The sequence below is a fragment of the Mugil cephalus genome, chromosome 19 (genome assembly GCF_022458985.1).
Source record: "Mugil cephalus isolate CIBA_MC_2020 chromosome 19, CIBA_Mcephalus_1.1, whole genome shotgun sequence".
Lineage (NCBI taxonomy): Eukaryota > Metazoa > Chordata > Actinopteri > Mugiliformes > Mugilidae > Mugil > Mugil cephalus.
Genome location: NC_061788.1, coordinates 21,204,623 through 21,221,642, shown reverse-complemented (window position 1 = coordinate 21,221,642; position 17,020 = coordinate 21,204,623). Strand labels below are relative to the sequence as shown.

The 17,020-nt window shown below is 40.4% G+C and overlaps 2 protein-coding genes across 2 annotated transcripts; one reads left to right on the top strand and one right to left on the bottom strand.

The window, feature by feature from the left end:
- Window positions 1-985: 985 nt before the first annotated feature.
- LOC124996681 lies at window positions 986-7,578 on the bottom strand. The gene is made up of 3 exons (XM_047569932.1): window positions 7,531-7,578; window positions 7,247-7,393; window positions 986-4,176 (listed from the first exon to the last, which is right to left on the bottom strand). Exons 2-3 carry the CDS (start codon window positions 7,381-7,383, stop codon window positions 1,536-1,538), a joined length of 2,778 nt encoding a protein of 925 aa, XP_047425888.1. The 5' UTR covers window positions 7,384-7,393; window positions 7,531-7,578; the 3' UTR covers window positions 986-1,535.
- Window positions 7,579-10,169: 2,591 nt separating this feature from the next.
- Window positions 10,170-15,226, top strand: dnajc25 (DnaJ (Hsp40) homolog, subfamily C, member 25). The gene is made up of 5 exons (XM_047569137.1): window positions 10,170-10,592; window positions 12,099-12,251; window positions 12,447-12,817; window positions 12,886-12,985; window positions 13,892-15,226. Exons 1-5 carry the CDS (start codon window positions 10,245-10,247, stop codon window positions 14,012-14,014), a joined length of 1,095 nt encoding a protein of 364 aa, XP_047425093.1. The 5' UTR covers window positions 10,170-10,244; the 3' UTR covers window positions 14,015-15,226.
- Window positions 15,227-17,020: the final 1,794 nt, after the last annotated feature.

Sequence of the window (17,020 nt, the reverse complement as noted above, 5' to 3'; positions counted from 1 at the left end):
CCAGATCACCCTTAAGGGGCACATTATCTGTAGCTGTGTTTCCCGCGTTGTGTAACTGGGCTCAACAAATAGAGTAATTCTAAATGAACGAATCTGAGTACATATTGAACAGTCAGGTGTTGATGATACACTTGGGTTTGGGATCTACTTTTAAATATGACAGAACTGACGCAGATCTATCTGAGATCAAAATGCTTCCTTAAGTAATTTTGTAGGCGGGAATACAGATATTGCTCGCTACACCAAAACTTCCATTAACATATCAATCACTGTAACATGTATAGACATGATGCACACTGCACATTAAAGGAAGCAACATTTGTGAAAACCAAGGTGTGTGTGTCACACATGGCTGAAAGAATTCTTTGCAAAGCATCAGTTAGGTTGCGCTGTGTACGTTTGATTTTTTTTATAAGTAAGGTTAATGACCAGATTGCATGTTTTTCCTCAGTCTAACTTTTGTTTGTTAAAGTAAAAATGTCTATCATACACTTACTGACTACTTCCAAATCGAAACTTTTTACATTTTATATATCTTTTGTCTATTTTGTATTGTCCTTATTCCTGACTTGCACTACAAACTGAGACAAATGTGCAAACATATGGGAAAAAAATTCTCACTCTTACCTACACAAAGAGTGGGTCCTTTAAGTCAAGACAAAGGGTAACAATAGCAAAAAGTCTTTGTTTAAAGTGTTCTCCAGTATTAATATTCAAATTAGTTCATCTGATTCTTATCAGGCGAGAAGAAAATTGTGAATTAATTGAGTACAATTGTGCTCTTCTTGATAAGAAGATTTTATTTACTAATCTTTTAAACACCAGCCTTCCATTGAATACACTATGGATAATTTTAGATCATTTTAGTTCTAACCATTTAGAAGAATCGTTAAGTTGTGCATCACTTACGTGTACGTAATGCGTGTCATATCTTGAGCTATCTGGGTTTTTGTAGTACAATCCAAAATTACACACAACTGCATACTTTCGTTTTCACACCTTTAATCAAAATACCATCTTTACACCCACTTTCACCAACACAATATACTTCCATGTTTACTGGCCACCTTCTCTCTACATAACAATCCTAACATCATCACAATTCAAAGCCCAACTTACAGTTCCCCTCTGCACAGTCCTGTCTCATGCTTTTGGTTTTTCCATACATGAACAGTTGTCCTTATCGCAGTACATGTAAATGCTAACATTTGACCTCCATTCTGAACGTGGGGCAGTTTCTACCCTTACACAGGACGACCAGAGAAATGTCTTGTAATCAATCGATGCAACCTTATGTCCAACAGTGTCGTTTTTTGAAAAAAAGAAACATGCTATCTAAAAAGGGCTTTCTTAAACAGGAGTTGGTTTATATTTGTCTAATCTAGTAATCAAAAATACACATTTCATTTTTTGCCATTATCTGTGTATGCACAGTTTTAATGCTTAGGAGTACGTGATGTTTGGTGTGCTTGATTTGGCTAAGCTAAACGTTGACCGAGCATTGCCATCTATTAGGTTTTTGTGGCAGTCGGAGGCTAGTAAGCTGGAATGAGGAACTTCCATGACTCAGCCCAACCTGAGAGTGACTTTGAGGGAATCTGAGTTTTCAGACTATCAGGAGAGACCAAGAACCTCCAAGATTCTACCCACTCTTCAAAGAACTTTGCTTCCGTTGTGTCCTCAGGATTAAGCTTCTTCGCAGAACCATGGCCTTTCTGTGGATGGGGTTGGGTTTTACCCAGGAGGTGGCTTCCGGCCCACTTTTTCGCTGACTGTTTCTCCTCAGTGTTAGAGAACAAATGTCTCTTTGTTTTGGTGTTTTCTGACATAATCACCCTAGGGTCAGAGGGATTCTTAGCTTTGCCCTTGTCTTTAATCTGCGTACTGACAGGTTGTACGAATTTATGCGAGTTTTCCCAAAGCTTAGGGATGTTGCTAAGGTTGGTTCTGATCTCATGTATTTTCTTTTCTCTTGACCACATGACTGAATAGTGACAAGGGTTGGGTAAGGACTCCACCCAGGGATGCTCCATGTAGGGCATGGGGTTGGCGAATCTGAATGACCTCCCCCACTCAGATCCATGCTCATTTACACTGGCATGTTTCTGCTGAGTAGTGGTGGAAATGCTTTGCCCACTTATCCCTGGAGATCCATTTGACTGATAGTTGAGGAGAGACCCAGCACTCCATGAAGGCCTCCACTCAGTCTCTGGGAACCTTTCCCTGAACATTTCCTTGTCAAAAGACCAGTTCATCCCAGCTTTGCTTCTCTGCAAAGAACCTTTCCCTTTCAGAGGGTAGATTTCCATTAATTCATCCATCCAGTTCTCTCTACCTACTTGTCCAGGCCACTGCTGCGTGTGGTTGATAGACCACCTCCATGCTCCTCTCCATTGAGTTAGGGAGGGTTTGTCATGATGAAACTCAGTTTCTGAGACCATCCAGGATGCCTGCCAGTCCAAAATCAACCTGGCTTGCCTACCCTGTGTGCATGAATTTTCACATCTTGGCGTTCCTTGGCTCATCAGTGCATTTCCTTGTTCAGGTTTGGAATTATGTTGCTGCCTTGAGAACATCCACGATTCTCCCCAACTCTGCTCCTTGGTTGGCCCATTTTTAGGTAATTCTACAGGGGTAAACAGGTTCTGGGGTCTTTCCCGATTTACGGAAATTTGGGCCACTGATGACAAATTCTGCTGCCACAGATTGGGATCCTGATTCAAGGGTGTGCAGGTCATTTTCCAAGAATCTTCCCACTCTGAGGCGCTGGGCTTCATCTCTCTTCCCATCTCTGACTCTCCAAAAGGCTTCAGAGGGTCAGGTTTCATCCTTCTTCTTTCCAGCCTCATTCTGTGTTTTATTATTTTCCAGGAGTCCAGCCATTCTGATGAAGGAACACTTTTTTCCAGTTGTTTCAGAAGAAGTAGCTTGGACAGATTAAAATAATCCTTTCGCTGATATATTACGTCATGTTTCAGCTGATCATAGCTTGCGTCTGCTTTCTCTAATACAGAGTGATGCACCTTAGGGTTCTTCTCCAACCACTTAGACTCCAAAACAGGCCCCTCTTTCGGCAAAGCCTTGAGGACTTTTTCTATTTCTTCACATGGTTTTGAATTGTTTTTGGTCAACTGCCATGACTTGCTCCACTCTGAAAGTGCATTAAATTCATTGCAGAGGTGCAAGTACTGATCTATGTTCTTATGCCCACAAAATACAGGTAGAATTTTGTTGTTGGTGTTGCTGTGATCTTGCTTTGGAGACGGATCGGAATTCTTGTGGTTGTTAGAGACCACAATGGCTGCTCTCCATGAACTAGCCCACTCTGCATTGACAGATATTTGAAGTAGAAACAATTTGGACTTGTTGCCATTGTGGTTGACAATCCTCCAACATTCTTCCCATTTGGAGCTAGACTCACTATCGTTATCTTGCATGTTGGCATTGGACTCATTTATGAGTTGGTCATTTGGACCATTAACATTACCTTGCTGATTTGCGGGCTTAGTGGATCTCCACGATTCACTCCACTCTGATGAACACAAGGCTTCATTAGGGTGTAGAATGGAGAATCCATATTTGGGGATGTTCTCTCCTTTTCCTGACGATGTATCTATCATATTGGGCTGGTCAGGTTTCTTCCAGGACAACTGCCACTCCTCAGGAAGACTCAAGTCAAGCTCATGGAATTCCACGTTCCTAAAATTGTTTTTTCTCCAAAGATGAAGGCTGTGAGGATTTGTTAAGTTAGGCCCATTTGGATTGCCTGTGTCAGAGCAAGGCTGCTGACTAGCAAACATCCAACACTGACCCCAGTCTGTGGAGCCCTCTGCTGGTGAAGGCAGGGACTTGTTATATTTCCATGACTTCCCCCACACCATGGCAGAAGGTTGAGTTTTGGTGATCATCATGAGTAACTGCAGCCTGTTGAAAGTCTTGTCCTGGCCCTTTCTGTCCTTGTACTTGCTGACTGGAGTGGAAAAACCTTTACTCTGGCTTCCTGGTCTGCTCTGGGCACCCAAACCTGCACTACTGGGAAGATTACGAGGAATCTGGGATTGCTTTCTCTTCCAAGCATTGTTGTCTGTCTGTGTCTCAACTGGTTTTGGTTTGCTTGCCACTCTTTTGTATCTTCCCTGTCCGGTATTTATACGATTTGCCCAGTCCTGGTTAATGCTGTGGAAACAAATATATAAGAATAAATACAGAATTCAATGTAAGTATAGACAGTAAAAATAGCATTTCTGATCTCTTTCTGATGGCGAACAAAAATAGAATACGACACTTTAGAAATGATTTTCAGGGACTCAAATATAATTTGACTACAATCATGAGTAAAATGGTGATTTCAAATACTTCATCAAGAATCTTTTGCAGGCACCATGAAATCGATTTTAAGCCTGTTCTACAGTGACAGAGAGACCGCAACGCACTGCATCTTAAGAGAAGACGTGCATAGAAAGTACACATGTGCTGCAAAAAGTCACCAGCAAACGCATACACAAAAGCGCAATACAAATAGTACAAATAACAACAAAAATGTCTCCAGTGGGCGTCAAAAAGCAATGAATCTCGCTTGGATACTCTTGTTGTACAAAAATGTATGACTTTTTGTTGAGTTGCTGAACATCACTGGTGTTGGAAATACATTGCTTATTAATAGTCTGGCACTTACAAATAATCTAATGAAACATATGATTGTATATGTACACTCATTTGTCATTTAATTTCTTTACACTGGTGAAACCAAATGCAATCAAATAGTCCTGCACTGCCGCTTCATGAAGGTTATGGTATTCAGCATTTGTTGATTCAACTGTTGATTTCATTTTAGATGCTGGGTTTTTTGAATTGTGCAGTATCATACCAACATATGTTTCTATTATTTTAACAACCCCATTATAGACAGTGGGCTAGGCTAAATAACAGAAACTGTATGATTCAGTCCAGTTTAGCAGCACCACAAATTACATCATACAGCTCAATTACCACCTTTCTGATGCTGTTTCATTAAAAGCATCTGCTAGAATAATTATGCAGAATATTGCTCTCTTAACAAGTTTTAGCGTACAACCAAAAATACATCTTTGCTGTCTGGTAGAGGTAATCAAGTATTTGTGTCTCTATTTAATTTGAAATGGTATAAACGTGCCTTTTCATTGAAAGATCAAGGCAATATAACTTGAAAACTGCTAAGAATGATAGACCACAACCACACAGAAAATAATTTCTGATGGCATTATTATGAGTTAAACTGACTGCAATCCCGCAAAGTGGGATCCCACTTTCGGATAGAGGTGTTCATTTGGACACAGCAATGGAAGATCCACCCACCCAGTGTTCAGTGTTGACTGTAAAACCACTATTTGAGCCACTTTGATCAGGTATTTGTGTCGCCTCTCACTAAATATGTTCAGCTACCGCAGCTGCCCAAAAGGGCGTGATACGTAATGCATTCCAGGACTTGTACTTTCTCTCTGAGGTCTGGTGTCACATTTAACTGCTGACCTTTTAATGTACGGATGGATCAAATTTCTCTCTCGTGTCTGACTCCTATCCACCTCTTTGGTTGTAAAAATTGCCTTTTTTCTGCACGCAAGATACTGCCAATTGAAATAGTTTACATTATTTTCAGTCATGCTCTGTAAATTTCTGTCCTGTTAATGGTTATTTATGAATACGTGACTCATCTCCTAATACCATCTGCAACTGCAAGGTTCTAAAAGCTAGAGCATCAGTGGTAAATCTTGGTCATGAGTTACTGCAATACTTCACACTTGGATACCACAATTTCAAAGACAGCTATCAGAATCAGAAAAAAGTTTATTTATCCCCGAGGGGCAATTAGGAGGGTGAAGAGCAGTAAACAGAGCTAGGTCCCCCTAATTAAACTGTGCACGAACGATGAGATGAACAGCAGTTGGGTTTATTGTATGAAGAATAACATTGATGGAGAGTTGAGGTTCACCACCAAAACTTAGTCCAGCACTTGTCTGAACATGTGAGTTACTGTTGAAAGGGGCCAAATTGACAATCTTGACCACTGACCCTCCTCCCATTCCGCTAATAGCTGGTGCTATCGCTAGCAGCATATGCCCACCAAAGAATATGGGTTGCCTTGCTGCAGTAGGCAACTTCACAGTAACTTAGACTTAAGTGATTCTCTGACAGGAATCTCAGGAAATCACAGTGCACAGTGAACTAAATGTATGTCTTCTCCTGTCCAATCATTATCATGTCTGTGTGCTTTGAAGTCACTTTCATTTGGTCATTCCTTCTGCAGCCGTTTATTCCACAATGCTCCTCTTCCCCATCTCCACCTCTAGTCTTCATGCAAGGTCCTGTTTAGCCACCTGCCAACTTTTGCTTCTTCTCCACCTCTACCACCAGTGTCTAGACTCCAGGTTTGTTTTGGTTAAAACACACCCAGGTCAGTGGTTAATTATGCATATACAGGGGGCACAAAACTAACCCACTATTAACCTATGTGGGTCAGTAGACCAGGGGATAAAAACATACTCTGTGAAGAGGCAATGTGTACCGGCTAATTTGATATACCTTCTGATAAACTTTATCAAGGCCTTAGCTTTTGGACATACTTTTGTGACAACTCCAAGAGCAGCTTACAACCCTTTAGAATTCACTTAGCAGCTCTCAGGTTGCATTTAGCATGCTAGACTCCAATCCTGCTAATCCTATAAGCCTAGGGCTTGTTGGTTGGTTAGCCTTCAACCTCCTTGCCAAGAGCCAGGAGCGTCACCCTGCCCTAGCTGCTGGTACCCTGCAGGTGTGTAGCTGCTCTGGTTTTCAGTCTTGTCCCAGTCCAGACTGATGCCATTCACCAGGCTGTTCTCCTGAGGTCTTAATATCTTCTGTTCTTCATCCTCCAGGCCATCTGTCTAAGATCTCAAATTACTCTGCTCCCCAACTGTCAGCTTTCCATTCGGATCACAAGTGTCCTAGTATATTTAGCTTTGCAAATATTAGTTACTTTTAGGCAAAAAGTAGTAGGAGCAATAACATATGTTGCACATACATTTGTACAGATACAGGTCAGTTCTGATCAGCTAGTAATTATCTCTGCATGATAATGTGACAGGTTAGTATAGAGATTGGTTAAGAATCCTAACTCATTAAAATACTCTATTATAAAAGATATTTAGTCCTACATTGGAAAAGTCATATCCCATACAATAAAAGCATGATGCAAGAACTCATAAAAACCAGATATAGCCTCAGTCCTTACCGTGGCAGAGCACTACTCTCTACCCGTTGTAGTTCCAGGTGGCTCTTCTGTCCATATTCTCGCACTCTGATCTCCCAGACATTCTTCATGATGGAGGCATCACAGCCGACCACCTCTGGGTTCTTCTCAGTAGACATCTTAAACAGCCTGGATACAGAGGAAAAAATAAGAATTACATGTATATGCACAGTATGTATATGTCTATATAGATATAGATTGTCCTCTTTTCAGATGTCAGTAGAATCTGTAATATCCTGAAGCTTGTAGCAGTGGAGATGCTGTACCTTGGTGATAATCTGTGACCTGTGTAGAGACTCTGCGGACAGTTCAGCTCCTATATGTCGCCGTGTAAGTAATTAACCTGGGGTTAGATATTTGAGGGTGGTGCTATCTAAAAATATAACACCCTCCAACACACACTCACGCGGTCTACAAACACATGCCAGCAACATTACACCACCTACAATTTATTTGGCATCCTACATAATTATTTAATCAAGTACCATAATAGCCATTTACTTTTTGCTATTTCATATTGCATGGGAATATGCAAATGCAACTGAACCCCATAAAAAAACATTGACAAATGCACAGACAAAGCCACCAAAAGTAATAATGAAAATTATGAAACTTAAAACTTTGATTTCAACTGGAAATATGCAATGAATTACAATAAGAAAAAAATAGCAGCCATTATGAACCAGGTTTATTCTGACATTGACTGGGGTATATTTGTGTTGCAGGTAAGAATTTGAGTTCTTTTCAAAGCTCCCTGGAAAAATAAAAGACAGGGTAGCATGGTGAACATTTTATACAAATAAGAGAAAATTAAGAGGAGTCTCAACATCATTAACTTTCAGGGTTTAGATTTGTGTCAGTAACTTGGTACAATAATAAGGCATTCCTCTATATAACCTACTTGAGTGAGAAATGAGAACACACCTGTTCAGGGATTTTGTCATAGTTCAAGTGTCTACCACAGCAATGTAGGGAGCTCACAGGGTACAAGTCACAGACTTATACAACAAGTCTTCATCGTCTTTGATGCCCCACTAGCTGGTTGTGTCATAGGTGTCCTTAGAGATGGGTTATACCAAAAAAATGGCCATGTTAGAGAGTAACATTCTCATGATAATGAATCAGATGACCACGATGTCATTGAATCTGTTCTTAAAACTCTCCACAGCAGTTGAACCACCACCCATATTAGTGATTGTTCTGCTTGGACAGTCTCTTTATTTTAAGCGTTTGTAGAATTTTGGAGAATCCACATGGAGGCATGCTCTCTTTAAACTTTTCTTGATACCAGTCATACAATATTGTAACAATAAAACTCTACTGTTAAAATAGAGTAATACATTTCTGCAGGTCATGTTTCTTTCATCCACTAGCAACTGGGAATATTCAAAGCAAATTCAATGCATACATAGCGAGTTGTTTTAGAGAAATCCCAATGTTGAGTTTTATGGATGGATTGATGAATAGCTGACTGAGCAGGTCTGCATGATTGCCACAAGTCAAACTTTTGGCTACCGGCAGTGATCTACTGCTGGCCTTTAACCCTGAATTTGATCACAGCTGTCATGTGTTATTTGCAGTTTAAGTTTTATGGATCATTCAGTGTACCCGGGTCACACCTCCTGCTATGAATGTACAGTCGGCTTTGGAGGACAGCTTGCAAGGAATGTCAGCCCTCCTGAAGCATGTTGGCAACCACCAATGACGGCCTAATTTCAGTGTAGCCGTAGACCTTAGTTTCAAGTATCATTTTAATTTGACCACAAGTCTGGTTTACAGTATTACAGTCTAACATCAATAAAAAGGCAGGTTACAGCTGAGCCTGTCAATAAACACAGCTATCGTGTGTATCATAAAATGCAGCTATGAAAATTCTTAGCAACATCATAAACCATAAATATTTTATTTATAAAAATAATCTTCAAATTCCCTCAATAGTATTGCATTTGAGCAACACTAACATGAGGTTTGTATCAAATTATTAATTAAATAACACAAATCTATGAACTCCAGGTTTATTCTGACAGTTTTTATTGCTGACATGAAAAAGTTGAGATACATAATAAAAGGTTAAAATAATAGATTTGTAAATGTTTTGTAGTTTGTTAAAGAGTTGCTCCTCTTTTTCACTACCAGCAGGGTTTATATGAACCACCAGGGGGTGACAGAGAGTCTGTTGCGGAATGACTCGTCATCATTCTGTCCGAGTTTAGGACAAACCAGACATAATAAAAGCATGAATAAAAGACTTCATTTAATACATAACATCACTCGGAATTACGTGATGTCTGTCAAACAGAATAATCAGCGGAGGGTAACTTTTTCACGTCGAAAAGGACTTTAAAGAGCAAGAACCCTTAAACTAGGAACCTTGAATCGGAAGTATGTTTGTACTATGTTGTTTGAAACATGGCTGGTCAACAGAATATAGTGTCCAAGAAATCAAATGAGTTATTAAAATGGCTTTTTAATATCTGGCTAATTGATGACATTTTCCACCCGCCTCTGGAATTCCTTTGCACACAACATCGCAACATTGACACACTATCTTTAAATACATCTTTTTAGCCAAATCTTTTACCTTACCTTTTACCCCTATCTTAACATTTTTTTTGTGTCAGTTTTTTTTTTTTTTTTTGAAACGCGTTTTAGATTTTGTATGTATTTTTATGTATATTAAACCCCGACTTATTTTGTACGATGTCTTCGGGTGTTTTGTAAGGCGCCTATAAATAAAATACCTTATTATTATTATTATTATTATTATTATTATTATTATTATTATTATTATTATTATTATTATTATTATTATTATCAATAATAATAATATGATAGTATATTCGTATCACACACTCCAACACGGTAGGCGGCGGTAACGCGCCATAACGCTAGTTGATGTCTGCCATGGACAAGGAAAAGGTGGACGAAGAAGCAGCCAGTGCTCCTCCAGAGTTGGCACTAGGCAGCCAGGTAGGCAGAGATGGCTGCGCCCGTGGAGTGCAGCCGTGGCGGAGGCGGGGGGCTTTCTCGGTGTCCGCGGACGGCGAAGTCTTGGTGGCGGCTCGCGGTGCTCCTGTTCTCCCTGTCCTCCCTGCCGACGGTCACGGCACTGGTGGAGGGCCTGTACTGCGGCACGGAGGTGTGCTACGACGTGCTTGGCGTTACTCGGGAGGCCGCCAAAGCGGAGATAGCCAGGGCTTACCGGCAGCTGGCCCGCCGGTACCACCCGGACCGGTTCAGGCTGGGAGAGCCCGGCTCGGAGGGGGAGACTCTGGAATCCGCACACAAGAAGTTCTTGCTCATTGCCACCGCTTACGAGACCTTAAAGGTTGGTCCACGTTTCAGCAAAGTTTATTACTTACTTGGTTCACTCATCGTCTTATAACTGCTTAAATATACTTATAAAACGAATAAGGCGTTTCTTTGTGAGGCTACAATGTTCTCATTTACGAAATACTCAAACGTGTCTTCACATCTTATCATGTATACAGGTAATGTTCCAATAGAGACTGATGGCATGTTTTAAAGTAAAATACGAATTATCATTGTCTTAAACTCATGTATTGATTTATGATGGTGCTATAACATTACTATACTGCTATAACCTTCTTACAATGTGCATGATGCTACCATATGGCGGCTGTCCTGTAATATCTCTAAGTCTAGTGTCTGTAAGTCTAATGTGGATGAGCGTGGATGATAATATCTTATCTACCGTCATGAAGCCGTCAGTAAACAGTGGGACTTATCAAAAGAAGAAAAGAAGTATATTTTGGGATATCTACCTATCTAACACTTAAGATTTCAGCCTCTGAAATCAACGAGTAACAGCCCACATCAGTGCCTCCCAGGTTTCAAATATCAGACACGTCTCAGCTGCAACTGTTGGGAGGAGGCTGCATGGATCAGACCTGAGCGATGGACCTGTAGCCAAGACACAACAGACAACACATGTTTATGCAGTGCAGTTTAACTGTAGTTGGTTCATGTTGTACAAACACAATGCATTGTCAGGCTCCAAACATGTCTCTTATTTATTTATTTATTTTGGACAAATTTGACAATCCTACACAAACTCCTTTGCATTGTCTCTGATCGTCTGATCTGAGGAAGCTGATCTTCATGTCGGCGCTCCCTTAGCTTCACATAGATGCATACCACTTCCTCCCTCTCTATCAAATTCTCTAAATAGTGCTAATACGGGTTCTTGTGTGTTAATTTGCTACCAGTGTCTACACATATTAGTAACTTGATTTGGCTTAGGGGTCCCACTTCCTGCAGCCGGAATAGAAGCACACTTCTTCTTCTACACAAACCCTAGATGCTGCCATCTTCACTGTGTTGGTCTGTTGTGTGTGAGACGAGTATCATTTCCTTGATATGAATGACTTGCTACTGCTAACTGGAGCTATCAACAACATGGTAGCTCTCGGCTTTGCTGTTTAAACGTTCATTCATTCTTTATTAACGTAGCCATTTAAACACAACTTTGATTGTGAAAAATCTGCAAATATTCCTCAGAATATCAGTACAGCTTACTGTTATGTATGTATATGTTGACGTCATGTTATTCATTTTTATATACAGTCTGTTTCGATATAAAGAGGTGCATCATGGCTGAAAATGACCATCTTTACCATGTTTTATCCTCTACATGTATCTCATAGGACGAAGTGTCTCCTCGTGTCACTCTGCATCTTTTTTTCCTGTAATTTCCCAAATTTGTGGGATAAATAAAGGTTGACTGATTCTGATTCTGAAATCCTAGTTGCGTGGATGTTTCTTAATCAAAAAGAAAAACAGATATAATTTTGTGTGTGTCTGGTCTATGCAGGATGAGGACACACGGCGGGATTATGACTACATGCTGGACCATCCCGAAGAGTACTACCAGCACTACTACACCTACTACCGCCGACAGCTCACGCCCAAAGTAGACGTCAGGGTTGTCATCCTGGTCACCATCTGTGCCATCTCAATTTTCCAGGTACAACTGCAGTCTTGTGGAACTATGAACAAGGTAGAAGTTAGTTAGTTTTAAGGTAAATACTGATCTGTTTCTAACTATCCACAAGTTCAAGGAAATTACCCAAACCTAACATTTATCCAACTATACTGTATATTTTATTTCTCCATGTGCCACCCCAGAAAGACCCTATTAACACCCACGCATCTCCTGTAGTATTACAGCTGGCACAGCAGTTACAATGAGGCCATCAACTACCTGGTGACGGTGCCCAAGTATCGAATCCAGGCCACGGAGATTGCCAAGCAGCAAGGCCTCCTCAACCGCACCAAGGAGAAGGGCAAGAACCGCCGCTCCAAGGAGGAGATCCGGGAGCAGGATGAGGAGGTGATCCGTGACATAATCAAAAACAAGATCGACATCAAGGGAGGCTACCAGAAGCCCAACCTGTCAGACATCTTGCTTTGCCAGATCGTGCTCTTCCCCTACTACCTAACTAACTACGTGACCTGGTACGTCTCCTGGATCTACCGCTTCACCATCTGCAGGGAGAGCTACGGAGACGAGGAGAAGCTCTACATCATCAGGTCAGTGTCGATTGTTGAGGCCTTTTTTAAAATATTTTTTCCTGACCTCGTGTTTTTGATCTTTGAAGGAGGTATATGAAGATGTCCCAGTCTCAGTTTGACAGTCTGGAGGAAAAGACCAGACAGTCGTACCTGGAGAAGCAGCTCTGGATCAAAGAAAACTATGAGGTACGTCTTTGTAGACTTATTTTATCCTTTTCTTTTCCTTTATTAACCTGATCTGAACCTCCTGGGTTTGCCATTGTTCCCCATTGCCCTCTTTTATAGTGTGAAATCTTAGAATGTGAAGTTATCTATTTGCTCATACTATTAACAAATGCTTACACAGTTTCATTGTGAATTCCTGCAGCAAGTAACTCATATAAGGTTGTGGTCATTAACTGTTCTGTTGTGTTTAATAGTCTCTTGGCAGTTCTTTTTTTTACCTCCACGTGGGTCCCTGTTTGTTTTTCTCTCTCATGAAGTGTGGTACAATGTGCTACAAGGCTTTTATATGCATAGCTTACATGAGGTATTACATTCGTTTCTTGTTTACAACATGCACCATTTGTAGAGATTCAGTTCCACTGAATGAGATATCAGAGTTTATTTGATTTTCAATTTAGACAGGAAAATGCTAAACAAGTAAATGTGCCTTTCATCCTTTAATGTAAGAAAAAAAAACAAAGAGAACTAAAGTAGTTTGCAGCAGTGAGTGATTTGGGAGCTCTGTGTCAAAAACAGAACAGGGTTATGACTTTGCAATAATATTCAGATGCAGTTTTAGACTGTGACACAACATATGTCATCTGAATATATATCTGAGTGTTAGTCACTTGCATAATGGAGAAGCACAAGGTTTTTCCGCAAGAAGCATTCGAAAATGTGTTGCCGTTGATGAGTAACTGAGCCACGCTTGTGAGACATCGCTGAATGAAGTCGTCTGTCTTTTTTTGTTTGTTTCTTTTTCACTTGTTGCGCTTTTATTTTTTAACTTGCGTTAGTTGAAGAAAAGATTACATGCAGTATAATTCAGATTCAGATACAGTATAATACTGCAAAATGTCAAACTGAGTGTAAATGTGTGTCTTCCAGGTGTACAGAAAAGAGCAGGAGGAGGAGATGAAGGTGAAGATGGCGACTGACCCAAGGATGAAAAGGTACCGGCGCTGGATGAGGAACGAGGGGCCAGGCCGGCTGACCTTCATCGACGACTAACGGCCTTGACGTCCGTCCATAGCATTCACATCTGCCTCAGTGCCAGCACAGACGGACACGCATGCCGCGCTGTGTGGAGAGATATCTATTCAAAAAGATTACCTATGCCTGTTTGTATAGCGAGAGATATTTTCATAGCGATCAGGCCTCAGAGAGGGGATGACTGAGAGGAATTAACTGTGAACTGAGACTTCAGATTATGGAGTAACCTTTCATGCTCTTTTTTCCCCACAAACAAAGTACAGTTCATCTTTAACGAAGTTTAATGAGTTTGTCATTTTTTTGTTGTTTTTTTCCTGCTGGTAAAAACTGATGGATCGGTGAGTTTTGGTGCCTGAGTTCTTGTGAAATGATTATTTGCTGGATAAGCAACCAGAATGCTACAAGTGTCCTTTGGGCAGGCCAACGACAAACAGTAGAACACTGAGTCTGCTCATGAACTGGTACGTACCAGATGGATGCTTTGAGCCAGTTCAGTCATCTTTCTTATTTCTCAAGAAAAAGGAACAAGCACACAGTTGCTCAGTTATCTAGTAAATGGAAACCAAAGTCGCAGATGTCATTTATCTGTATACTGGCCAGCAGCAGATGTTTATCAGCGTGGGGATCCATTATTGTGGTTTCTGCTCTGTCCCTTCAGAGGTTAAAGAAGCTGCTGGATGTTTGCTGTATTTTGAATGACTCGGTAAACCACCTCTCTGTGTGTGCGTGCTTATATGAGAGTGAGAGAAACCTTTGAACTAATCTGCTGACATATCTTTACTTGTGGAGGGCTCAAACTTGTCTATGAGCCAATTGTGAACTCACGGCAGGGATGACACCCATGAACAGCGAGCTAGAAAAAATGCTGTGTCCCAGTTCTTCTGCATCCATGGTTCAAAGTCACACTGGACATCTGCTCATTAGCTTTTTCAGGTTGGTGCAGTGTTATTTTTTTACGAAACCTGTAGTATCCATAATAATCCTTCAGAGCTACAAAGAGGAAAGGGAAATGGATTAATAGTTCCTCACTGAAATTAAAGATATACATTTGATCTAAACCAGGGGTGTCAAACTGATTTTAGTTCATGCAGGGGCTGTGTACAGCCCAGTTTGATCTCAAGGGGACTGGGCCATTAACATTATCGACTTATACATAATTACAACTCAAAATGTTTCCCTTTGTTTTAGTGCAAAAAAAACATTAAACATTATTAAAGTGTTTACATTTCATGAACTGCACCATCACATTTTTTTTTTATGAAAAACCAAATGTCTCTTAAAAAAAAAGAAGTGCAAGTTCTGTATAGTTCTTGATCTCAGTGTTGTGTAATGTCCACAGCTCTTACTAAAACCTTGTGAAACCTCAGAATAGCAGCTATCGTCTTCAATGTAATTTTTGCATTTCGCAAAATCCACCTGCGGGCCAGAGCAGACCCTCTGCAGAGCTGCATGTTTAACACCTGTGATCTAAACTACTCAGCAGCCTTGAAGCTCTCAGTGTTCATTAAAATAATTTGCATATGTCATTTCAGAGACATCAGTGGAAAATGACTTATAGATGCTCCGCATGGCTACGCTAAAGTGCAGGGTGGAAAATCCAGAAATTTGAAAGTCTAGATATTGACAAAAACTTTGTGTACCTTAGATTAAAAGTCTAATGGCAACATGGAAAATTAGCAAAATCGATTTTGGTATAATGTTGAGCTTCCGCCCCAGTGATCAGAGATAAAAAACAAACTCCACCAGCCACTCATCTGAGTGTGCACCCTCTCTCTTCCCTCACTGTCATCAGACAACACAAAAACTGACATGAATGTATAGCTGCTGTGTGTTTTGTGGTGCTGACTCAGCCAAAAAAGAAAAAAAAGGGAACACCAACACTTGTTAAGACGCGAGAAAAGTTTGCTTTTTTAAGACTCTGTTGTTAACTCTGTGTGCTCTGAAACAGCCTCTGAGGAACAGTAAAGCTGGAGTTCATGTCAGAACTAAGTGGCTGTTTACTATTTTGCATAGTGACACAAACTAATGCAATATCCATAAAGTGCGTCATTTCTTTGTATTACAGGTCTAATGGAACAGTTTTTGGTTTTGCAGTTTCCCTACCACCAATCTACTCTCAATAACCCACCCACAAAATGAAACATCTCTCGTTTAATAAAGTGCTTAGACCCTTAAATCATAACCCTGAAGCCTTGTTGACGGTTACAGCTTTGAGTCTCTACAAGTTTTTATTTGGCGCTGAAACATGAGCCATCTTACCAGTCTTGGCTGTCTCCACCCCCGAGAAGTTTTTTCAAGGGCCCTTTCTGTGCTTGACTGCAGTGCTCCTGCCCTCTTATGATGCTGCTACCATCATGCTTCAGTATCAGTAGTGTTAAACAGTGCCTAGTGTTCCTGCCCAAAGTGGAATTATTGCAATTAGTGTCTTTATTAGAATGAATTAAAAGTCAACATGCACTCAGCGCCCCCTGCTCAGTGCTCTCAGACTGCAGTTGCGCTGCATTAAGATTTTTAAAGTGGCACACTCCAAAACACAAAACTAATCTTTAGTTGCTGGGTTCGCCTGCTTGTGACATGAAGCTCACTAAATAATTATCTATCTAAACACAGTATTTGTGTCTTGGGCAAATAGGGCTGGTTGTCAGATGTAGTAAAAGAACAAAATCATCTTTTGTTCTCAATGCAGGTTCAGCTAGAGGATAAATATGTCTTTATACTTTCAACTGACAAGAAGAATGTCCTTTTATGTTTTAACTTCAGTCTTTTAGATGGGATGAAGCACTGAGTTTGCTCTGAAAAAAAAATGAGTCTGACAGAAGCTGAACTGTTTTGGCTGACATTACTGTTACTGAGCAAGATAATAACTTTACAATGCTAGGTGGGTATACAGTGCTTTCTTTTTAAGTATAATTATTATACTGATACTATATTTCTATTAAGTATAATCCAGAAAATGGTCTATTAGTTCAGGTTCAATAAGTCTTAGCTCTAAAATAAAATGAAAATGAATCAGGACAGAAAGAA